Raw genomic sequence first — 24686 nt, forward strand, 5'->3', positions numbered from 1 at the left:
CACAAGATTTTAGCCTCCAAAGACCTCTGTGGTTTGACTCCCTCATCTGTGTGTCACAGAGCCCAGAAGATCAGCTCTCTGCTGCAGGGAGCTGGCAATTCATCTATTTAGCACTTTGCTGGTAGTGCAAGAGGTAAGAATGGGAGAGGTGGACAGCAAAGTCCAGCTTCATCATTTTTGGTAAGATCAAATGAAAATACTGAGGAGTTATTTTAATGTGAGAATAGTTTTAATATTCAATATGATTTATTTACAACAAATTCTAAGTAGATTAGCTGTACATACACCATGTTTCTTTCCCCGGATGATCATTTATCCACATAACATTGCAAACCAACAATTAGAGCAGCATTCCCTGTGCTCTGATAATACTCTCTGGTGTTCCCAGGCTCAGGCTGCTCAAGTGAACGATGCATGGGCTGTGCAGCAGCTGAGCGTGGCTGTAACAGCATCGGGGAATCACGAAGCATCATGCAGGAAAGCCTGGGGCTCCTGTGCCAATGGAGTTTCAGGGCAAAACTTGTAGTAAGCTGGTGTTTTCTTGCTTCCAGTCTTTTCCTCCTGGCTCTTAGACAGTGGCCAGAGGATGAGGTTGGTTGTGGCCTGGTTTATCTGCAGTTGCAAAGCAATGCATCACTCTGCAGTCCTGTGAGGGAAGCCTTTGGTATCTTTCCAGTCTTTAGTTTTCCTCAATTATTCATCTGAGGGTTGCTTAATTGCTAAGTCTCCTACTTTTAGATAATATGGGGAGGCGTGAAGGAATGCTGTTCAGACACAAACTGGTCCCTTCTCAGCTTCAAAGGGCAAATAGAAATTCTCTCCCTGTTCTGTCTCTCGGGCTGCAGTGACACCGATGGCTCTTGCTGAGCTCTTGCCAAGGCTGCAGCCAGGGCTCAGCCCTTTCCCATCTCCTCCTGGGCAGCAGGAGCACTCTGGGGCTGGTTGTGAGAGCTGTGTCCTGAGAGGAGTGCAGGCAATGCGTGCAGGAGGAACCTGTGGTGGATTCTGTGTGTCATATTTCAGCAGACATTGACTGCAGCCTGCTGCAGAGTGAGACAGTTCCTGGTGTCTGTGTAACCAGGTACTTGGTCAGATGTTAAGAAGAAATTCCTCCCTGTGAGGGTGGGCAGGCCCTGGCACAGGGTGCCCAGAGCAGCTGTGGCTGCCCCTGGATCCCTGGCAGTGCCCAAGGCCAGGCTGGACACTGGGGCTTGGAGCAGCCTGGGACAGCGGGAGGTGTCCCTGCCATGGCAGGGGTGGCACTGGGTGGGCTTGGAGGTCCCTCCAGCCCAAACCAGTCTGGGATTCTGTGATTCTTCTGTCTTTATTTTCACTTGTGAATTGATTCCAAGTCTACAGTGGTTTCAATGCCTGAAACCACTCACTGGGGCTGCTCCATCCCTGTGTGCACCTGGAGGAGGAGATGGTGAGCACGCAGCTTACAGTCCTGCTGCCCTTTCTCCCAAAACTATAAACACCAGGCTTTTCTCAAGTTTTCTACTTTCATTCCACTCTCACCCCTCAAAGTCTTGCCTATTTGTCAGTCCTAGAATAAGCCCCATTTCTCTCTGGCATGGTGGGAATGTGCAGGATTTCTGCTGGGTGCCTTGATGCCTATAGGTTTTGGGGTCAATGAGCTTATGCAGAGCTGTGCTCATGCTGGAAGATAAACCTTGTCTTTAAAGAGTCTGGAAGAGCAGTAAGGAGGATTTTAAGTTCCTCACAGCAGAAGCTGTGTCCACTTGGCACCTACAGCCATTCCAAGGCAGACTGTGAAGTCTCCAGAACAGTTTGATGTTGCAGTGTTAAAACAACTTTCTGCCAGTGCTGGTAAACTGCCATGGCTGAACTACCTATAGCTAAAGAACCACATACGAATTTGCAATTTCAGAGGGAATTTCCCGTGAAGTTTGAATGCACTTTTTTAGTGACAGCAGCCTATTCAACACTGCCTTGGCTCACCTGAAACACTCTTGGCTTTCACTGAGTGTCCACGTTCACATAGTGGCTGTTGAATTATCAGAGAATCTGTTCCTTGTTTTCCAAGAAACTGTTCTGAATTCTCCACTAAATGCTAAGCAGAGCTCTGTTATGCTGCCATTTTTGGTGAGGTTTCAAATGGATTATTTTTGTGCTATGATGAATTTTAATATTTGCTATAAGTATGCTATAGTCAAAATGAGGGAGAAAGAAACCCAATTATTAAACTAGACTGCTGTGACTGGAATCTACAGCTGAGATATTAAAGCCCAACTGTCATGCTTAACAATTAACTCAACCCGCTGGCAATACTGGAAGAGAAAATGAACATTATTAATGAGATAACTGATCATTATTTCTTTTCCCTCCCACCATTAGAACAATATGTTGCAGTATATCAAAAAACAATAATTTTACATCATACACACTGTGTGCTTTCAGCAGTGCTTTGCTATCTCCTGCTTTCCCAACACCACTTTTATGGAATTAATGCTTTTTTCCAAGTTTCCTTTGCTGCCTTGGGCTGTGTAAGGCCTGAGGGAGCCAGTACAGGCTGCAAATGTTACTCAAAATGCCCGGTTTGCACCTGAACCCAAGAGGAATGATCCATATCCCCACTGACAGGGACCTATTTGTGAGGACTTTCTGAGCACTCTGAAGCTTCTGATTCAGCTTCTCACTCAGAACAGCTCCTCCTCCTGCCACAGCTGAAACCTTGGCATTGTTGTAGAGTAAATGCCCCTCAGGCCCAGTGGGTTGGGAGAACAGTTCTCTGCACAGTAAGGCACCTGCCCACCCTGAAAGGTGTGCTGATATCACCTGGAAAGGCCCACCTTTGTTGGGGAAGCTTCATGACCAAGACTTTCCCCAAATTATTTCAGAAACCTGGTGTCTTTCAGTGATAAATGTTTTTGTAGACAGGATGGATAGGTTCTGCTTAAGCTGTGCCCTCAGTCACACGTGGGAGCAACGTCACAGGCTGTGCCACCCAACAAAGCCCAGCAAGCTGGGAGGAGAGCCCGGGGCCAGCAGGAAGCTGAGAGAAGGCCCTGCTCTAGAACTGAGGAAGTTCCACCAGAAGCAAAGATGGCAACTTGAAGAGATGCCCACTGTGCTCAAAGTTTTTCTGAGAAGACTAAGACGGGAGCTTGTCAAAAATCCCAGGAAATATCAGGGAAAAGGTTTTATGTATGTTGGTTGTGACTAGGTACAAGGCTCCTGTGGGAAAAGAGCCTCTGCAGCAGGCTGGCTGGCTGAAGGGGTCTTACTTCTTCCTAGAATAAAGATTACCACTGAAATGCAATTTTATTTTTTATTGTAAAAGGGGGAAATATTTTCCGGAACTCTAAAACCAGTTTCAAAAATACAGATGTGTTGTGGAAACATAAACGAAACATTTGGGGATGTCTCTCTACAAAAGATATTTCTAAATATTTCTAAGAATGAAAAGTGAAGACAAAATAAGGTCACTTGTTCTCTAGATTCTAAAACTGCTTACAAAAATCTTTAAACACCATAGTAATTGGGAAGATATATTTGGGGGTGTCTCTCTACAGAAAATATATTTTGAAATATTTCTGCAAATTTCTAATTTCTAAAACAGAAAACCTAAGCAAATGGAGTTGCTTTTTCTCAGGAGCCCCATGCTGCTGCCTGCCCCCTTGGCTCCCCCAGCCCTCAGGACCCCGCTGCTGGTCACGGCAGCCCCTGCCTGGCTCCTGCCTGCCCACACCTTGGGCATCCACGGCTGCTCCTGGCCATGAAGCTCAGCCAGTGCTGCTGCCGGCCGGGCTTTGCTGCTGCTGCAACCCAAACACTGGGGTGACGGCACCTTCCCTTTAGTGCAACAAAAGAAAGGGCCGTCACCTAGCCTGGCAGAGAGCGGGGATAACTTCAGTGTTTTTTAGAGGGCGGGACCAGGGGGCTCAGTGGCAGAGGAAGGGACATGTTGGTCTCAGGAGGGGCTGGAGGGTGCTGGGCTGCTCCTGGGGTCTATAGAAGAAGTCGGGACGGGACAGAAGATGATCAGAAAGGAGATGGAAGTAGCTTGGGGATATACATGGAGAGAGGAGGTGTCAGTGGGATCTCCAGGAGAATAGGAGATTTCCTTGTTGATGGCTGTTCTGGAGTCTTCTCCTCAGAACTCTGGACAGGGCTGCGCAGGCTCTTCTTACTGCTGGAGGAGCTGCTCCCGCTGTTTGGGTGTGAGGTGCAGCCACCGTCTTACAACTCCTGTCCAGAGATGGAACTGTGGAAAGAAGAGGTGGCTGAGGCCCCAGGTGCCAGTGGCACACAGGGAACCTCCTGCACAGCCGGGCCCAGAGCTGGCAAGGCTCCCCAGCACGGCTGGAGCTGCTGGCACAGCTTGGCCCAGCTGCACAGCTGCCCCTCAAGGCCCCGGCCAGCAGGACACGGCTCTGGGCAGGCTCCCTGGGCAGGAGCGGGCCCCAGAGCGCCTCTGCCTTTCAAGGGCAATCTCGTCCCTGCTCTTTCTCCTCCCCACCGTGCTTTGCCTCTTCCCTGTGCCCCTGGGGCTGCTCTTGGCCAGGCAGCCTCAGTGGGAGCCAGCACTGGCTGCAGCCCCAGCGGGCCCCCCAGGAAAAGGCCCAGCAATGAGGAGGCCAATGAAAGCTCTGGGCAGCAGCAGAACCCTCAGCAGAGTTCTTTGGACAATCGTGGACTGGCCACACCTACATTGCAGCCTCACTGGGAATGTTTCCTGTCTGAAGTACAATTTCAAAAGAAGTTGTTTGAGAGAAAGGTGAACTAAACATTTACCCATTTCCAGCAAGTCCAAATTCGGACAGAGCATAAGAGGAAGATCAGCTCCAAGACAAGCAGGCCTGCCAGTAACCCTAGCCAGAAGCCTGTCCCCTGACAGAAACCCCTTCCAAGGCCCTTCTGGGAATCAGGAACACGTGCTGTGGTTCCAGCTGCACCTGTGGGAGCAATGGGGAGCGTCAGCCCGTGCTGTGCTGCACTGCTGAGCTGCCAGCACGGTGGATGCAGGCAGGATATTCTCCGTTTCCCCCAGAGCTGGGGCCTGCAGGCACCTTGCCGCCCCTTGGCACAGGCTGTGACACCCAACAAAGCCCAGCAGGCCGGGAGGAGAGCCCGGGGGCAGTGCAGCTGCTTGGGCAGTCACTGCTTGGAGGGACACGGGCCAAAGCCATCCCTGAGCAGCCACTGCCAGCCCTGGCCCTCCCTGCCCCGTGACAGCTCCCCCAGCCCCAGGGCACAGAGTCAGGACCTGGCAGGACCCAGTGCAGCCCCTGCCCAGCCGGTAGCCAAGGCTGGCTCTGGCCCTGAGCTCGCGGCAGGGCTCCCGCTCGGGGCTGCTCCTGTGCCTTGGGCCTCTGGGCACTCAGGGCCAGCTCCAGAGCAGCTGCAGCGGGAGGGACGTTGGTGCACGAGTCCCCTTTTCCCTGGGGCTCTGAATGAGCTCCAGAGGCCTCAAGGCCTCAAGAGGCACCTCCAGCTTTGGCTGTGGTTAGGCCGTGCAAGGGCAGGCCCCTGTGGAAGAGCTGCAGCCACCCAGCCCTGCTGAGCCCAGCACAGCAATTACCTTCTGAGCCTGTGCCCATGCCCATGCCTGTGTTTGGCTTGGCCTTCCTTCCTGCAGCAGGGGCTGCCAATCGGCCTCTGCTTCTTTGGGGAAACACCTCCTTCTGTCCTGCCTTTCGGCCCATCACTGGAGAAACAAAAACTACACCTTAACAGATGGAACGATTCTCCATTACTTTGATGGCATCTTCAGGACGTCATGCTTATGCAAAATCGGGTAAACTCAACAAATCATCTGGTCTTTTTCAGCTGGGCCAGGGCCCACCCTCCTCCAAACAGCTGTCAGTGCTGAGCAGAAGCTGTGAGTGGATTGTGCAGGGCGAGGCCACACACGTACATGGCTCTGTTCTGGCCCATGCCGTGATGCCCCCCTGGCCGAGCTTTGGGCTCTGAGCTGGCAGCTCTCTAAGGGGAAAGGCCTTGACCTACCCTCACCATCTCCCAGAGGCTCAATCCTGAACGTGGGCTGGGAAGCCAGATCACCTTTACCAACAGGCTCAGCTGAAACGAAAGGCAGGACAGAACAGCTCCAATGGCACTGCTGAAGATTCTCCTTCAGGCCCGAGTGGCAGTGAGGGCACATGGGTGGTTGGTGCCCTCCAAGGCACTTCCTTGGCTCTGCCTTCCACCTAGGAGCAGGGCCAGGGGGACCTCGTGCCTGCAGTGGCCCCACACTGGGATGGAAGGAGCCCCATGCGGGGTAGTTGGGACAGAAAGGACTCTCTGGAGCTGCCAGCAGCTCCAAACCCAGCCCCAGGCAGGGCCAGGCATTGGCAGTGGCAGCAGGAGCAGGTAAGGCTTCCTGGGGGCAGCAAAGGAGCTGAGAAAGGCTCAGGCCTGGGGCACAGCCCTGGGCCCAGCCCCTTCCCTCTCTGCTCTTCTCTGTGGCTGCACAGAGCACACAGAAGGACACTGTGGCATTGCACTCGGGAAGAGGATGGACAAATAAATGATCCTTCCTCCCACTGACAGCGATCCTGTGGTATCCCTCAGGACTCCAGAAGGGAGCAGGGCAAGGTTTCCAAAACTGATCAATCTTCAGTGAAATTTAAGGGAACTGGCTCATGAGTAAGCCCTTGCCACACTGACATGGATATTTCTGCCAGGAAAGGTGCATTGAGAACTTGCCTTCAACATGTGGCAAGGTCTTCAAAGCACCATTTACCAGCATTTCCAACTAATCCAAGTCACATGCCAGTTGAGAAGGGAGCACAGATTTTACAGAACCATTTCCATGGTGTGCTGGGATCCCCTTCTCCCTTGGGGAATTGGGCACTGCAAGGGGGTGGGGTAAGGCTGTGGGAGCCTGTGCCTCCTGGTCACTCTCCACGCTCTTTGCAGGTGCTGTGCAACATGCCTGGAGGGGCAGCTGGAGCAGCCCAGGGCCCTGGGGCTCTCTCCCTCCTTCCCACACAGGAAAGCCTCACTAAATGCTTGGGGAAATCTGCAGTGTCACAGCTGTTGCTCCCAACCTCCGTCCCTCCCTCCTGCTTGCCCACCTGCCCATGGAACAGCTCCCACAGCCCAAGGGGCACATGGCCAGGCCCTCTCAGGACCCACTGGAGCCTTGCTCTCCCCCTCTGCCCTTTCCCCACCATGGGCACCCCGTGCAGCCGCTCCCAGGTTTCGGGACGTGTCTCCCACAGAGGGAGCCAAGCAGGACAGCTCACTACCCGAGTGCCCTGAGCCTGCTTGGGACAATTCCTCTGGGCTGTGCCCATCTTGTCGGGGCTGTGCCTGCAGTGCCAAGCAGCAGAGAGGTCAGCTCAAGCCTCAGCAGGGCTCAGGCCCAGAGGCACAGCAATTACCTCCTGTGACTGTGCCTGGCATCGCCTCCCTTCCTGCAGGAAATGCCACCTTCCATAGAGCCTCTCTGTCCATTCCTTGAGAAATGAAGAGGCACAGCTGGATCAGATGGAATCATTGCACATCCTGGAAGTGGCCTGTTCAGGAGGCAATACTTCTCCAAAACATGGATAAGGATCAGGAAAATCCTGATTCCCCAGGCCTTTGGGGCTAGCTATAGCCCTGCCTCCTGTAAGCAGCCACACTCAGGATCCTACTGGGGACTGGGAAAATGCAGGGGATCCCTGGTGTGTTTGGGCTGTGTGGCAGCGGATGCCAGGCCAGGCTGGGAAACAGCCCTGCAGGGCATGGAAGCAGCAGCGGGGCATCGAGGCTGCCATGGATCCCTTCCCACTGTTCTGGGCATGGCGTGTCCAGATGTGCAGCCAGAGCCCTCGGCTGCTGAGCCCCAGGACAAGGCTGAGGGAAATGCTCTCACCATTCCCTTTGAGTAGTTCCGTCACTATTCGTTTCAAGATGTTGCTTGGCTCGTGGGGTTTCTTGTGTCCTGGGGCTTTGTTCTTCCCTCTCAGAGGACCTTAACAGAAAGTAGTTCCATTTCCTAGGAATGCATGCCACAGAAGCAGGGCTCAGCCTGTGGGGTCAGCAGGGACAACACTACTCACCCCAGCAATTAGAGCCAGGGCTCTCTGTAGGAATCAGCAAAGGGGCAGGAAAAGTCCTTCCTGCAGACACATCTGTAACACAACAGCCACAGTAGCTTGTATAACCTGGTTGCTGTGAAGTTGTCAACAATTATTACTGTGTAGGACAGTGAGAACATACCTGAAGGAGGCTCCAAAGGCTTCAACACTTTTCTCAACCAATCTAATGGGGAAGCCTTTTGAGCAACCTCATCTAGAACGGAGCACAGATGAGAACATTTTTCAGGGTGTGTTGGGATCCCCTTTTGCCTTTGGGAATTGGGCACTGCAAGGGGGTCGGGTACGTCCGTGGGAGCCAGGTGTGAATGGGCAAGGTCACACTCCACAGGGGCCTCAGGAGCTCTGGGCAGGCTCCTGGTCACTCTGCACCCTCTTTCCATGCCCTGTGCAACATCCATGGTGGGGCGGCTGAAGCAACCCAGGGCCCTGGGAGCTCTCACTTCCACAGCTGCAACTCTTGCTAAATCCCTGGGGAAAACTGCAGCAGGCAGTGCCACAGCTATCCCCCTGTCCCCCTCCATCCCTCCTGCCCCTTCTCCCTCCCTTTCTACCTACTTCTATCTCTCCAACCATCTTTCCCCTGGGACAAATCCCCCAGCACACAGGCACATGGCCAGCCCCTCTCAGGACACACTGGAGCCTTGATCTCCCCCTCTGCCCTTTCCCCACGATGGACACCCCGTGCAGCCGCTCCCAGGTTTTGGGACTTGTCTCCCATGGAGGGAGCCCAGCAGGACAGCTCAGTACGCGAGTGCCCTGAGCCTGCTCGGGATAATTCCTCTGAGCTGTGCCCGTCTTGTCTGGGCTGTGCCCACAGTGCCAAGCAGCAGAGAGGGCAGCTCAAGCCTCAGCAGGGTTCAGACCCAGAGGCACAGCAATTACCTCCTGTGGCCGTGCCTGGCATCGCCTCCCTTCCTGCAGAAGCGGCTGTCAATGGGCCACTGCTTCCTCCAGGAAATGCTTCCTTCTGCACAGCCTCTCCATCTGCTTCTGGAGAAAAGAGAGAGCTGGATCAGATTGGACTGTTCCCCATTGGAGACGTGGCAACTTCAGGAGGCAATGCCTCTCAAAGACATGGTTAAGATTCAAGAAATCCCTTTCAACTTTTTGGGTAGGGCAGGGCTCTCCCTTCTCCATATAGGTGCCCCTTCTCATCTGCCTGGAGATGGGAAATTGCAGGGCATCTCATGCCTGTGGTGCGGTTTGGGCTGCCTGTCAGCTGATGCCAAATGCCTTCCTGCAGAGGCTGGGAGAAGCTGCAGCCAGGCCAGGCTGTGAAAAAGCCCTGCAGGGCGTGGAAGCAGCAGCGGGGCAGTGAGGCTGCCATGGATCCCTTCCTGCTGGGCCGGGCTCGGCGTGTCCAGATGTGCAGCCAAAGCCTCGGCTGCTGAGCCCCAGGTGAAGGCTGAGGGAATGCACCCACCTTGTCCTGCCTGCAGCATTTCCTTCAGCATTTCCTTCATTTGTTCAGAGGGCTCATGGGGTTTCTTCTGTTCTGTAGCTTTGTTCTTTCCCCTTGGAGGACCTTAGAGCAACACGGTTCCATTTCCCATGAATGGATGCCACAAAAGCAGGGCTCAGCCTGTGGGGTCAGCAGGGACACACTACTCACCCCTGCGACGGGAGTCTGGCTTCCGTGTAGGAATCATCACAGGGACAGGAAAAGTCCTCCCTGTAGACACATCTGTAAAACATCAGCCACAGAAGCTTCTGCCATCTCTGCTCAGCTGCACGGGCACCACTGAGCCGCAGGAGCGGTGAGGGGATGGCGCAGGGCGAGGGCACACACGTGCATGGCTCTGTCCTGGCACCTGCAGCAATGCCCCCCTGGCCGAGCTTTGGGCTCTGAGCTGGCAGCTCTCCCAGGGGAAAGGCCTTGACTTACCCTCACCATCTCCCAGAGGCTCAGTCATGGATGTGGTTTTGGAAGCCAGATCACCTTCACCAACAAGTTCAGCTGCAAAGAAAGGCCGTACAGAACATCACCCATGGCACTGTAGCAGATCCTCGGGCTGCAGGCAAGGCTCAGCCCTGGGGCACAGCCCTGAGCCTGGCCCCTGCCCATTCTGCTCTTCTCTGTGGCTGCACAGAGCACACAAAAGGACACAGTGCTAAATGCTCCTTCCTCCCACTGACAGCCATCCTGTGGGATCCCTCAGTGCTCCACAAAAGAGCGGGGCAAGGTTTACAGAATTCTTCAGCCCTGATTTAACGTTAACAAACATGGCCGATGGGTGAGCTCTTGCCACATGGACACTGATTATTCTGCCAGTAAAAAGGGAAATTCAGAACTTGCCTCTGGCATTCACCAAGACCTTCACAGTGTCATTCACCTGGACTTCCAAATCTTGCAAGGCGTGATCCAAATCTAGAATGGAACAAAGATCTGAACCATTTCATTTTTGTTTTGGGATCCCCTTCTGCCTTTAGGAACAGGGCATTGCAAGTGGGTTGGTTAAGGCTACGGGAGCCAGGTGTGAATGGACAAGGCCAAACTGCACAGGGGCCTCGGGAGCTGTGGGCAGGCTCCTGGTCACTGCACCCTCTTTGCAGGCCCTGTGACACATCCCTGGCCAAGAAACTGGGGCTGCCCAGGGCCATGGGGTCTCTCTCCCTCCCCCAGAGGAAACCCTCCCTAAAGGCCTGGGGAAAACCATCCCCAGCGCTTCCCGGGGAGCAGGGAGCGCTGTCCCGGGAAAGGGGAGCCAGGCTGCCGGCTCACCTGCTCGCCACCCTTGCAGCGGAGCAGCCTGGGCAGCCCTGACAGGCAGGGCCACGGCCAGGAGGAGCAGGAGGAAGAGGCGCAGAGCAAGGGTCATGGTGCCTTGCCCTCTGCCAGTGCCGCAGCTCTTGCTGCCACCGCTGTCCTGACACCGCTGTCCCAATGTCAGCACCACTGCTGCCACCGCCGCTGCTGCTGCCGCAACAGTTGTGCTCAAGCACTGACTGCTCGCTCCTTGTGCTGCTGTGCAACCACCGGGTCTGGCACCTCTGTGACCTCAGAGCCTGCTGTGACCTCAGCCTGCTGTGACCCCTGAGCCTGCTGTGACCTCATGGCCTCAGCTGTACCCCCAGAGTGTGCCTGCATCTGTACAAATGGACTGCCTTGATTGTTTTTGTGTATCCCAGGTCCATTGCTCAGCAAAACCTTATTTGTCACCTGCTGACATTGTGGGTCAGACTGTGTCCATGGAGATGCTCTTGATGGCTTCCCTCTTTTCCTGGGCTTGCCACTGGAGGAGGTCCAGGCCCAGATGATGCCAGGGAAGGAAACGTGCCCTCAGCCCAGGGACGCTCAGCATGGGCTCTCCCAGCCCTCGGGGCCCCACCGCTGGTCACAGCAGCCCCTGCCTGGCTCCTACCTGCCCACACCGTGGGCATCCACGGCTGCTCCTGGCCATGGAGCTGAGCCAGTGCGACTGCCAGGTGGGCTTTGCTGCTGCTGCCACCCGGACATTGGGGTGACAGCCCCATCTCTTTATTGCAACAGAAATGCTGGGTCAAGATCTGCCCACCTTCAGTAGGGGCCAGAGATCAGGGCCAGTGCCTTCAGGGGAGAGGACCTTGTTTGGGTGCTGGCAGCACCTGCACAGCAACAAGTTGGTAAAGCAACAGTGGCAGGGACCCGAAAATATCCCTGTGTGCCTCACAAACAATCCATGAATACCAATGCAGAGACCCCAAGACGGCCTTGTGTGCCTCACAAAAGATCCCAGCCTCCTGCCCACCTTAGCAAGGACTCAGCTCCTCTCCAAGCCTTGACAGCAAGCACTAAACCGCCACGGTAATCGCGAGGAAGTCAAGCCCCTGCCAGCCTTACAAATGTCTCCAGTCACTTGAACACTATAGAAAAGATCCCAAATCCCCATAGAAGCTCATGAGGAACCCCAGCCACACGCACCACTTCCAAAAGACCCAAAGCCCCGCACATTTTAGTGCAAAATTTGACACGCACAAGACCAGCCCCTCCAGCTTGTGTGCCTCATTGCGGACCCCTGGCATCTGCCAGCATTACAGGAGTCCCCCATACCCTGCATGCCAGAGAAAAGCCAGGCTTGCCATTAACGCTAGCCAACAGTGTGTTCCCTGACAAAAATCAATTCTCTTCAGGGAATAGGGAACACGTGTGGTGGGGCCACCTGCACCTGTGGGAGCAATGGGGAGCGTCAGCCCGTGCTATGCTGCCCTGCTGAGCTGGCAGCACGGTGGATGCAGGCAGGACGTTCTCCATTTCCCCCAGAGCTGGGGCCTGCAGGCACCTTGCCGCCCCTTGGCACAGGCTGTGCCACCCAACAAAGCCCAGCAAGCTGGGAGGAGAGCCCGGGGTCAGCAGAGAGCTGAGAGAAGGCCCTGCTCTAGAACTGAGGAAGTTCCACTAGAAGCAAACAAAATGGTAACTTGAAGAGATGCCCACTGTGGTCAAAGTTTCTCTGAGACAACTAAGACGGGACCTCATAGAAAATCTCAGGAAATATCTGGGAAAAGGTTTTATGTATGTTGGTTGTGACCAGATAAAAAGGTCCTGCGGGAAAAGAGCCTCTGCAGCAGGCTGGCTGGCTGAAGGGGTCTTACTTCTTCCTAGAATAAAGATTACCACTGAAATGCAGTTTTATTTTTTATTGTAAAAGCTGGAACAATTTTCCAGAACTCTAAAAGTAGTTTCAAAAATTTCAAAAATTAGTTCCTGTTGTGGAAACAGGAACAAAACATTTGGGGATTTCTCTCTACAAAGGATGTTTCTAAATATTTCTAAGAATGAAAAGTGAAGACAAAATGGGGTCACTTTTTCTCTCGATTCTAAAACTACTTACAAAAATCTTTAAACACTATAGTAATTGGGAAGATATATTTGGGGGTGTCTCTCTTCAGAAAAACTATTTTGAAATACTTCTACAAATTTCTAATTTCTAAAACAGAAAACCTAAGCAAATGGAGTTGCCTTTTCTCAGGAGCCCCATGCTGCTGCCTGCCCCCTGGGCTTCCCCAGCCCTCAGGACCCCGCCGCTGGTCACGGCAGCCCCTGCCTGGCTCCTGCCTGCCCACACCGTGGGCATCCACGGCTGCTCCTGGCCATGGAGCTCAGCCAGTGCTGCTGCCGGCTGGGCTCTGCTGCTGCTGCCACCCAAACACTGGGGTGACGGCACCTTCCCTTTAGTGCAACAAAAGAAAGGGCCATCACCTAGCCTGGCAGAGAGCAGGGTTAACTTCAGTGTTGCTTAGAGGGCAGGGCCAGGGAGCTCAGGGGCAGAGGAAACAACATGTTAGTCTCAGGAGGGGCTGGAGGGTGCTGGGCTGCTGCTGGGGTCTATAGAAGGAGTCGTGACGGGACAGAGGAGGATCAAAAAAGAAATGAAAGTAGCTTGGGGATACTCATGGGGAGAGGAGGTGGCAGTGGGATCTCCAGGAGAATAGGAGATTTCCTTGTTGATGGCTGTTCTGGAGTCTTCTCCTCAGAATTCTTGACAGGGCTGCGCAGGCTCTTCTAACTGCTGGAGGAGCTGCTCCTGCTGTTTGGGTGTGAGGTGCAGCCGCCATCTTACAACTCCTGTCCAGAGATGGAACTGTGGAAAGAAGAGGTGGCTGAGGCCCCAGGTGCCAGTGGCACACAGGGAACCTCCTGCACAGCCGGGCCCAGAGCTGGCAAGGCTCCCCAGCACGGCTGGAGCTGCTGGCACAGCTTGGCCCAGCTGCACAGCTGCCCCTCAAGGCCCCGGCCAGCAGGACACGGCTCTGGGCAGGCTCCCTGGGCAGGAGCGGGCCCCAGAGCGCCTCTGCCTTTCAAGGGCAATCTCGTCCCTGCTCTTTCTCCTCCCCACCATGCTTTGCCTCTGCCCTGTGCCCCAGGGGCTGCTCTTGGCCAGGCAGCCTCAGTGGGAGCCAGCACTGGCTGCAGCCCCAGCGGGCCCCCCAGGACAAGGCTCAGCAATTAGGAGGCCAATGAACGCTCTGGGCAGCAGCAGAACCCTCAGCAGAGTTCTTTGGACAATCGTGGACTGGCCACACCTACACTGCAGCCTCACTGGGAATGTTTCCTATGTACAGCAGATTTTCAAAAGAAGTTGTTTGAGGGAAACGTCAACTAAACACTCACTGTCTCCTCTTCAAGTAAGTACAAATTCGGACAGAGCATAAGAGGAAGATCAGATCCAAGACAAGCAGGCTTGCCAGTAACCCCAGACTGAAGCCTGTTCCCTGACAGAAACCCCTTCCAAGGCCCTTCTGGGCATCAGGAACATGTGCTGTGGTTCCAGCTGCACCTGTGGGAGCAATGGGGAGCGTCAGCTTATTCTGCCATTCTTTCATTCTTTCCCCCTGGGAGGCCACAGAAGTGATTTTGCATAGACTGGTAGTGGGTGAGCTTGGTACATAATTTGTAGATGTGAGTTGCAGACATCTCAGTCCTTTCAGAGTGGTAAGAGCAACCCAGTCTCTGCCAGTTCATTGACTTTATTACTGTTTCAGTTTTCTTTTTTTTTTTTTTTTTTGCTATACTCCATTGGCTTGGGGGTTTTGTTTGTCTTCGTTTGTTTTTGGTTTTGTTTTTTAATTTTTTTTTCTGTTTTTTTTCAGGTTGGAAAGAGTTATAAAGATCCATATGACAACTGTACTCACTACACATGCACTGAATCAGCAGGCCAGTTTTCCTTGACTAGTACAAAAAAGGTCTGCCTGCCATTTGAAGAAGCAAACTGTGTGCCAGTAAGTATTTTATAGCCAGAGAAAGACTTCTGTAATGACCCTTGATCCTGGCCTGGGAGTTATAGTTGCTGAGTATTTCTTGATCTTTCCTTGTTTGAAAGAAATGTGCTTTTCCAGCCCTGTGTCCCGTAGAAAAAGCCAAAAATATCTGCAAACAAGCCCACACCATTTACATTGTTGTGGGATAAGCATTGGAACTTGAAAAAGAAGGGTATTGGAGCAATAGTAAGGAAGGATTTTCATCACTTGAGAAACATCAGTGTTATAAAATGCAATTGAACAAGTGGTGACTCATCATGGATCCTTGTGGGACTGATGAACAAAATGTCTCCTGATATATGGTGTCCCATTAAGCGGGGAAATGGAACATGAATGTGCCGGCAGCACGGTGGATGCGGGCAGGACATTCTCCATTTCCCCCAGAGCTGGGGCCTGCAGGCAACTTGCCGCCCCTTGGCACAGGCTGTGCCCACCCAACAAAACCCAGCAGGCCGGGAGGAGAGCCCGGGGGCTGTGGAGCTGCTTGGGCAGTGGCTGCTTGGAGGGACACGGGCCAAAGCCATCCCTGAGCAGCCACTGCCAGCCCTGGCCCTCCCTGCCCCGTGACAGCTCCCCCAGCCCCAGGGCACAGAGTCAGGCCCTGGCAGGACCCAGTGCAGCCCCTGCCCAGTCGGGAGCCAAGGCTGGCTCTGGCCCTGGGCTCGTGGCAGGGCTCCCGTTCCTGTGCCTTGGGCCTCTGGGCACTCAGGGCCAGCTCCGGAGCAGCTGCAGCAGGAGGGACGTTGGTGCACGAGTCCCCTTTCCCCGGGGCTGTGAACGAGCTCCAGAGGCACCTCCAGCTTTGGCTGCGGCCGGGCCGTGCAACGGCAGGCCCCAGTGGAAGAGCCGCAGCCACACAGTCCCGCCAAGGGCTGAGCCCTGCTGAGCCCAGCACAGCAATTACCTTCTGAGCCTGTGCCCGTGCCCATGCCTGTGTTTGGCTTGGCCTTCCTTCCTGCAGCAGGGGCTGCCAATCGGCCTCTGCTTCGTTGTGGAAACACCTCCTTCTGTCCTGCCTTTTGGCCCATCACTTGAGAAACAAAAAGTACACCTTAACAGACGGAATGATTCTCCATTACTTTGATGGCATCTTCAGGACATCATGCTTATGCAAAATCGGGTGTAATCAACAATCATCTGGTCTTTTTCAGCTGGGCCAGGGCCCACCCTCCTCCAAACAGCTGTCAGTGCTGAGCAGAAGTTGTGAGTGGATTGTGCAGGGTGAGGGCACACACAGAATAGCAGAATCATAAAAATTCTAGGTTGGAAGAGACCTTTAAGATCATCGAGTCCAACCCATGTTCTAACACCTCAACTAGATCATGGCACCAAGTGCATGGCTCTGTCCTGGCGCCTGCAGCGATGCCCCCTGGCCGAGCTTTGGGCTCTGAGCTGGCAGCTCTCTAAGGGGAAAGGCCTTGACCTACCCTCACCATCTCCCAGAGGCTCAATCCTGAACGTGGGCTGGGAAGCCAGATCACCTTTACCAACAGGCTTAGCTGCAAAGAAAGGCAGGACACAATAGCTCCAATGGCACTGCTGAAGATTCTCCTTCAGACCTGAGTGTCAGTGAGGGCACCTGGGTGATTGGTGCCCTCCAAGGCACTCCCTTGTCTCTGCCTTCCAGTCAGGAGCAGGGCCAGGGGGACCTTGTGCCTGCAGTGGCCCCACCCTGGGATGGAAGGAGCCCCATGCGGGGTAGGTGGGGCAGAAAGGACTCCCTGGAGATGCCAGCAGCTCCAAACCCAGCCCCAGGCAGGACCAGGGCTTGGCAGTGGCAGCAGAAGCAGCTCGGGCTCCCTGGGGGCAGCAAAGGAGCTGAGAAAGGCTCAGGCCTGGGGCACAGCCCTGGGCCCAGCCCCTTCCCTCTCTGCTCTTCTCTGTGGCTGCACAGAGCACACAGAAGGACACAGTGGCATTGCACACGGGAGGAGAATGGACAGATAAATGCTCCTTCTTCCCACTGACAGCGATCCTGTGGGATCACTCAGGGCTCCAGAAGGGAGCAGGGTAAGGTTTCCAGAACTGATCCACCCTCAGAAGAACTTAAGGGAACTGTCTCATGAGTAAACTCTTGCCACACTGCCACGGATTATTCTGTCAGGAAAGGTACATTCAGAACATGCCTCCAACATCTGGCAAGGTCTTCAAAGCACCATTCACCAGTATTTTCAAGTAATTCAAGTCATGATCCCAGTTGAGAAGGGATCACAGATCCTACAGAACCATTTCCATGGTGTGCTGGGATCCCCTTCTCCCTTGGGGAATTGGGCACTGCAAGGGGGTGGGGTAAGGCTGTGGGAGCCTGTGCCTCCTGGTCACTCTCCACGCTCTTTGCAGGTGCTGTGCAACATGCCTGGAGGGGCAGCTGCAGCAGCCCAGGGCCCTGGGGCTCTCTCCCTCCTTCCCACACAGGAAACCCTCACTAAATGCTTGGGGAAATCTGCAGTGCCACAGCTGTCTCTCCCAACCTCCATCCCTCCCGCCTGCTTGCCCACCTGCCCATGGAACAGCTCCCACAGCCCACGGGCACATGGCCAGGCCCTCTCAGGACACACTGGAGCCTTGCTCTCCTGCTCTGCCCTTTCCCCACCATGGACACCCCGTGCAGCCGCTCCCAGGTTTCGGGACGTGTCTCCCACAGAGGGAGCCCAGCAGGACAGCTCAGTACGCGAGTGCCCTGAGCCTGCTCGGGACAATTCCTCTGGGCTGTGCCCGTCTTGTCCGGGCTGTGCCCGCAGTGCCAAGCAGCAGAGAGGCCAGCTCAAGCCTCAGCAGGGCTCAGGCCCAGAGGCACAGCATTTACCTCCTGTGACTGTGCCTGGCATCGCCTCCCTTCCTGCAGGAAATGCCACCTTCTATAGAGCCCCTCTGTCCATCCCTTGAGAAAGGAAGAGGCACAGCTGGATCAGATGGAATCATTGCACATCCAGGAGGTTGCCTCTTCAGGAGGCAATACTTGTCCAAGACATGGGTTATGATCAGGAAAATCCTGATCCCCCCAGGCCTTTGGGGCTGGCTATGGCCCTCCCTCCTCCAAGCAGCCACACCTCAGGATGTGCCTGGGGACTGGGAAAATGCAGGGGATCACTGGTGAGTTTGGGCTGGGCGGCAGCTGATGCCCAATGCCTTCCTGCAGAGGCTGGGGAGAAGCTGCAGTCAGGCCAGGCTGGGAAACAGCCCTGCAGGGCATGGAAGCAGCAGCGGGGCAGCGAGGCTGCCATGGATCCCTTCCTGGTGTTCCGGGCATGGCGTGTCCAGATGTGCAGCCAGAGCCCTCGGCTGCTGAGCCCCAGGACAAGGCTGAGGGAATGCACCCACCATCCCCTTTGAGCAGTTCTCTCACAATATGCTTCAGGATGTTGTTTGGCCCATGGTGAGGAAAGGGTAGAGGGGTAGCGAGGCTGCCATGGATCCCTTCCCGCTGTTCCGGGCTCTGCTCTGACGTGGGGGACCCTGGCTCACTCCAGGATCTCTCCCAGGTCTCCTCCCAGAGCTTCATCCCACAGCTCAGCCCCAAGGGTCAGACAGGTATTAGAAATTTCACAGCCCACCATTGGTGATTCATAGTCAGAATGCACAGGAAAACTCTAGCTGTGTTTCAAAATACCAGATGCTGTGTGGTTTCCTTCCCACTGCAGATTTTCCATTGCCCCAGCCTCAGCCCCTGGCAGCCTGCCTGGATGTTCTCCCCACGCCGCTTCTGCAATCCCACTCGTCCAGGTCCTCCTGGTTCTGTGGGCAGCTCTTCGGGCCACTGAGGCCCTGTTCCTCCTTTGTTTGTGAGCATGTCCGAGTGAGAGATGATTCAGGGGCTCAGCACCAAGGCCTCCAGCAGCAGTGGTCAGTTCCTGAGCGCACTCGGGGGCCACAGGCAGCTGCCCATGGCTCTGGCAGGGATGTGAAGGGGAGGCTGTGCAGGGCAGTAGCCCCCACGCCCCCGCCCTGCCCATGGGGGCCTGCAGCCCGTGGGGATGGAGCAGCAGTTTCTGGTTGTGAAAGTCCATCCAAAAATCCTTCATTTTTTGCCTCACAATTGTCATGAGAAAAGACCCCCGAAAGGTTAAAAACTGTTGAGCCAGTTGGGAAAGAAAGTCTCATGCTTATTCAGTGTGTTCACAGGTGGTGTTTTCAGAACATGCCATGCTGAACTTGAAGGGGCATGCTGCCCTTTTCTGAACAATGGAACTGGACTTTCTTCCAACCTCCTGACTTGGAGGAGCTCTGGGGTGGCTCCTCCCCTCCAAGAGAAGACCCCTCTCGCCTGCCTTCAACCACCGTGACAGACAAACAGAGATGCGAATCCCCTCATCAAGGAACCAAGACAAGACAAGGAACCCCCCGGCACCCTACTGGCACCCCCCTGGTACCCCCTTGGCAACCTCCTTCCAGAGACTGGGACTGAACCCCCCCCCCCCAGCTCGGGGAGTGGGGAAAAACTGCCCAGAGTAAACGTACCTGCAAACATTCGGGCATGAAAACAATGGAGTAACCTCCCCCCTCCTGCTGTTCCTATTCTTTTGCCCTCCATGGAAACCAAATTTCGGCCACCCTTCCCCCAACCAAGAACAGTATATTTTGGGGTTCGGTTCCGACTGTCCTCTGAGATCTCCCCAAAGCGTGCACCAGCGAGTTTCGGCGGCGGGACCCCCGAAGACATCACATTTTGGTAGCTATAAGCCCCTCCCTAACCTTCTTTCCTCCCTCTTTCCCTTGTCTTACCCTTCTCTTCCCCAGATTCCCTAACCAAATGCATATTCAGTTGTGGTTATCATTAATAAAATTGCATTTTGTTGATTTGTTACTGCAAAACCCCTGTGCCTTTGTTGGTTATTTTTTGCACCAAAAAAATCATTCGTCACCCGTTCATTTCAGGTGGACCCTCACATAATTGGCGACGAGGATGGGATTCTGGAAGCCAGTGAGATTTTGCAGGTTCTGTGTAGTCTGTAATCTCCGTCAGACTGCATATGCCAAAGCCAAATCTCACCCTTGATTGAGCACACAGGCTCCGGAATTGACACAAAAGATTTTTCGGTGCAAAAGCAGGGGAAATTGTTACAGTCACTTCTGTTACTGATCTTACCAGCACGGACACCAACACTGATACTCCTCCTAATCCTGATATTGATATTGGAATTGATGTTGTATTGGAGTTGTATCTGAACCTGTTACTGTTGTTACTGCTGTATTTGTGTACCTGGACTGTCTAAAAGGGAGGGGACAGACCTGAAGAAATTAAGCTGTGCCTTTTAGACAGATATTGTCCCTTCACCTACACATGGAGCAAGGGGTGGCCCAGCGAAGGCTGAGTGGCATTCCCCCTGTTCTAGGTTCTGGTCCCCTCACAAAGAAAACATTTGTGTGCGTGTGTGAGTGTGATTGTGTATCTGGACTGTCTGGAAAGGAAGGGACAAACCTGAAGCAATTAAAACAGTGCCTTCCAGACAGATTTTGTTTCTTCAGCTATCTAGGGAGACAAAGGGCATAAAAAGGTCTGTATGATTGTGTAACTTGAGTTCACAAATCAGCTCCCTGGTATACTTCTGGTCCCTTCACACAAAATGAATGAAAATCTCAATCCTAAAGCAAAAGCTGACTTTTACTGGTTGCTTGCTAAACACAATGCAAAACCGTCATCTGGTGGAGAAACTTGGACAGAGAACAATTGGTTTAATTTGGAAAATGTCATTGATAGAATATGTTCTCTGCAATATGAATCAAAATTCAAAATAGGTAAAAATAAGAACATTCTTTGCTCAGTTCTCAGAGCATGTCTCACTGCAGCCATAGAAAACCGCTGTAAATGGAGAAGTGAGCCATAGAAAACCGCTGTAAATGGAGAAGTGAGGAAATGATAATTATAGACTCCCTTCAAAATTTAGTTGAAATTTTGCAAAAACAGTTAAATGAGGATAGAAATGAAATTTACATGCTGCAAGCTGCCCTCAGAGAAGAACACACCAAAAACATACACAAAATCAACTCCTCTACAGAGGAGGAAGAAAAAGGAACACCTTGCATTAAAAAAATCTATCCATACAAAGAGTTCGAGGCAGCAAAACAAAACTATCCTTACAAAGAATCTGAAACACTTAAAAATTGTGGGGAAAATTGCTGTCCTCGTTTGAGACTTTTTATTAAAACTGAATATAATTATATTAATGATGAAGACCTGGATCCCCACATAACAACTAAACAAACACCATTCAGCGCTACCGAATTAACTAAATTGAAAAAGGAATTCGGACGCCTTCCTCATGAATCAGAAACGGAGTATGTGTTCTGTGTGTCTCTCACTGGCAGAGACCAGATTAAGTTAACTGAACAAGAAGCCAGTGGATACTGGGGACGTGGTGTTTTCCTAACAACAGGAGATAAGTGTGACTCCTGGTCTCTAACACAACATGCAGCCTATTGGGCCGGGGGAATAAATCACTTGGAAAGGGGTGATCCCCTGGCAATTGCCACTACCTCCGACCAGATCTTAGAAAGTGTACAAAAAGCTGCATGTTTGCAAATGATTCATGAGAGAAAATTAATTCCTGGTTTTGAATCCCCAATGCAACTGCCTGTGAAGCCTAAAATTATGACCCCTTTAATTCATGGGCTTCCAGAAACATTGAAATCAACAGCAATTACTATTCAAAAAACAATTATGACTTTAAGCCCAATAGATAGACTGGATAGATTTCTTAACAACTCCACTGATCAGTCTGAGTCTGCCCCATCACCCTATACACCAACACAGACCCCCACAACACCATCAGACACATCTAGCAGCAGCCGCAAAATTTGGACATGGAGTGAGGTAGCAGTTGATTTAATAAATTATTGTAGACAGTATGGGCCTGTAAAAAGCCTAGAGGAAAAATCAGAAAAAACAAAAGGTGTCCGGTTTATGGGAGCCCCTAACCCTGAAAACACAGAACCAGGAAAACAAATTTCCAACAGACAATGCTGGTGGATGCTGGGAATAAAAAAGGGGTCCCCCGGGACATAATGGATGGTTTATCACTTGAAAAATTGCAGAAAATCATAACTAACTGGAATTTAGGGAGGCCAAACCCCCCTACCCAGCCTAGTGCACCGATCCCTCTACCTCATCAGAAACTAACAAATACTCCTACCAATACACAGTTCAGTACACACAGTACATCACAGTCTCTCCCACAGAACACAGGCAATGAGCCAAAGTTAATCTTTTCCCAGCTTCTCCCTCGGAATCTGGGCAGTGAAGCTGCATCTCAGCCTCTCCCACAGAACACAGCCACTGAGCCAAAGAACTGTTTCTCAGCTTCTTTCACAGAACTTGGACAGTGAAACCCTGGCTGGGTGTCTCCTGAAAAGCACTAGCAGTAAGCCGGCAGTAACTCTTTCGCAACTTCTTTCACAGAGCCAAAGCAACATAACTGCCCAACATAACCGCCCGTACCCCAAAACACAAACACTGAATCTACACCAACAGAGCTTTCGGGAAAGTAATATCTCCACTGTTTACAGGTGAGCGAAGGGGTGGAGGTTGGGTTTACTTACGAATGCTCACAAAAAATAAATCAGGAGACATGTTAATTACAGCAATCATGGGCCCCAAAAAAGCTCTGGTAATATAAATTGTTGATACGGGAGCCCAGATCTCCGCACTTAAACATAGAGATGCTCAGAAGTGTGGAGTTGTTCCAACAATAAGGCAATGCTGCGTTCTTAATGCTTTAGGAACCGTAGAACCAATGAATGTTGCTCTGGTCAAAGTAACACTCCCTGGAGAAGAAAATCAATTGGTTGTCAAAATGGTAATTGGGGACATCCCGAATAATCTGCTAGGGATGGATGTCCTTGCAGGAAGGCAGTGGGAAGACACTGAGGGTTTTCTGTGGTCTTTTGGCACTCCGCCACTTAACATTAGGCTGCTTCAGACCGCACCTGCACTGCCTTACAGTAAAATAATCAATGTGAAACAGTATCCCTTGCCTTCTGAAGCTAGAGAAGGCATCAAACCAGTTATTCAGGATTTGCGTGATCAAGGAATAATAATTAACACACACTCCCCATACAATTCACCCGTGTGGCCAGTCCGAAAGCCCAACACGAAGTAGAGACTTACGATTGATTACCGTAGGCTCAATGCCAACACTGACCCTCTGACTGCAGCACTGCCAAATTTAGCTGAACTAATAACATCAATACAAGAAAAAGCCCACACAATCATGGCAACCATAGATGTCAAAGACATGTTCTTCATGATACCTATACAGCCAGAGGACATGGATTGCTTTGCATTCACATGGGAGGGACAACAGTACACATTCACCAGACTCCCTCAGGGATAAAAACACTCTCCAACACTAGCACACCATGCTTTAGATAAGGAATTAGAAAAAATACCTAAACCTGACACTGTAGCTGTGTACCAATACATTGATGACATTTTGGTGGGAGGAGAGGAAATTAAAGAAGTGGGGGATCTCCAGCAGAATATAATCTCTCATCTGGAGAGCCTTGATTTAAAGATTCCTTCAGAGAAAATTCAAAAGCCTTCTCAGGAAGTAAAATTCCTGGGAATTTGGTGGCGATCTGGTAGCACATGCATTGCACCTGACACTTTAACTTCTTTAGAGCAAATAAAAATGCCCGAAAACAAAAAAGACCTCCAGCAAGCCTTAGGACTGTTAGTATTCTGGAGGAAACATATCCCAGATTTCTCAATCATTGCTAGGCCCCTGTACAACTTACTAAGGAAAGTAGTCAAATGAGATTGGACTCCTTCTCAGGAGGAAGTATTACAATTGCTGATTTTTGAAGCCACAGCACATCAGGCATTGGGGCCCATTCATCCTAAAGACCCTTTCCAAGTGGAATGGGGATTTGCCTCCTCAGGACTATCAATACACATCTGGCAGTGAGGTCTTGAGGGTCCAACGAGGCCTGTCAGCTTCTTTTCCCGTGGTTTTAAAGATGCTGAGAAAAGATACACTACCTGGGAAAAAAGGATTGTTTGTTGTTAGCTTAGCTCTCATTGAAGTAGAAAAAATCACACGGCAATAAGCTATCATCTTGAGATGTCCCTTCAAGGTAATTAAAGCTGTCACGAACGGGACCCCTCCACCTGGCGGCATAGCCCAAATGTTGTCAGTCAGGAAATGATATGCTCAGATAGAGAACTACTGCAATAACTTTTCTGTCACAGAAGGTGCTGCAAAATTCTTGGCAACACAAGACACTGAGAGCCTGGATAGTAGTCAAGACAAACCTGTTTCTGTAATAAAAGTAGCACCACCATTCTCACCTGAAATAGCAGCAAACTGTTGGTTTACAGATGCTTCTTCAAAGCAGGAAGGAAAGATTTGGAAATATAAGGCGGCTGCTTTACATATTTCATCTGGTGAAAAAAATCATCACAGAAGGGGAGGGCAGCGCTCAGGTAGGAGAACTCATAGCTCTCTGGAGTGTTTTCCAGCGTGAGGCACAAAACACTTCTCCTGTTTACATCTACACTGATTCATATGCAGTATACAGAGGCTGCACTGAGTGGCTCCCTTTCTGGCAACAGAATGGCTGGGAAGTTAACAGAATCCCAGTGTGGCAGAAAGATAAATGCAAAGAAATCCTAGAAATCGCCAGTAAAGGAAACTTTCTGGTTGGTTGGGTAGCTTCTCATCAAACAGATGGGAATCAAGCAGGTGAATGGAACAACAGAGTTGATGAACTAGCAAGGCTTAGCCCCCTGAAAAAAGAAACTATTTCAGAGGATTGGAATCAACTGTTAGAATGGTTACATGTAAAAAGACAGCACACAGGTGCCAAAGATCTGTACGAGGAAACACACGCCCGCGGCTGGCCAGTCACCAGGGAAATGTGTAAAACATGCATATAGGCCTGCGAACAGTGCCGCAA

The 24686-nt window shown here is 52.2% G+C and overlaps 1 protein-coding gene across 1 annotated transcript in view; it reads left to right on the forward strand.

Moving 5' to 3' along the window:
* Positions 1–24686, forward strand: part of LOC141730243 (uncharacterized) — an 85182-nt gene that overhangs the window by 9765 nt on the left and 50731 nt on the right. Inside the window, exons 3-4 of the mRNA XM_074547673.1 lie at positions 20925–21512; positions 21573–21645. Coding sequence (XP_074403774.1) covers positions 20925–21512; positions 21573–21645 — 661 coding nt within the window. The remainder of the gene's footprint in view (positions 1–20924; positions 21513–21572; positions 21646–24686) is intronic.

Source organism: Zonotrichia albicollis, chromosome 9 (assembly GCF_047830755.1).
Source record: "Zonotrichia albicollis isolate bZonAlb1 chromosome 9, bZonAlb1.hap1, whole genome shotgun sequence".
NCBI lineage: Eukaryota > Metazoa > Chordata > Aves > Passeriformes > Passerellidae > Zonotrichia > Zonotrichia albicollis.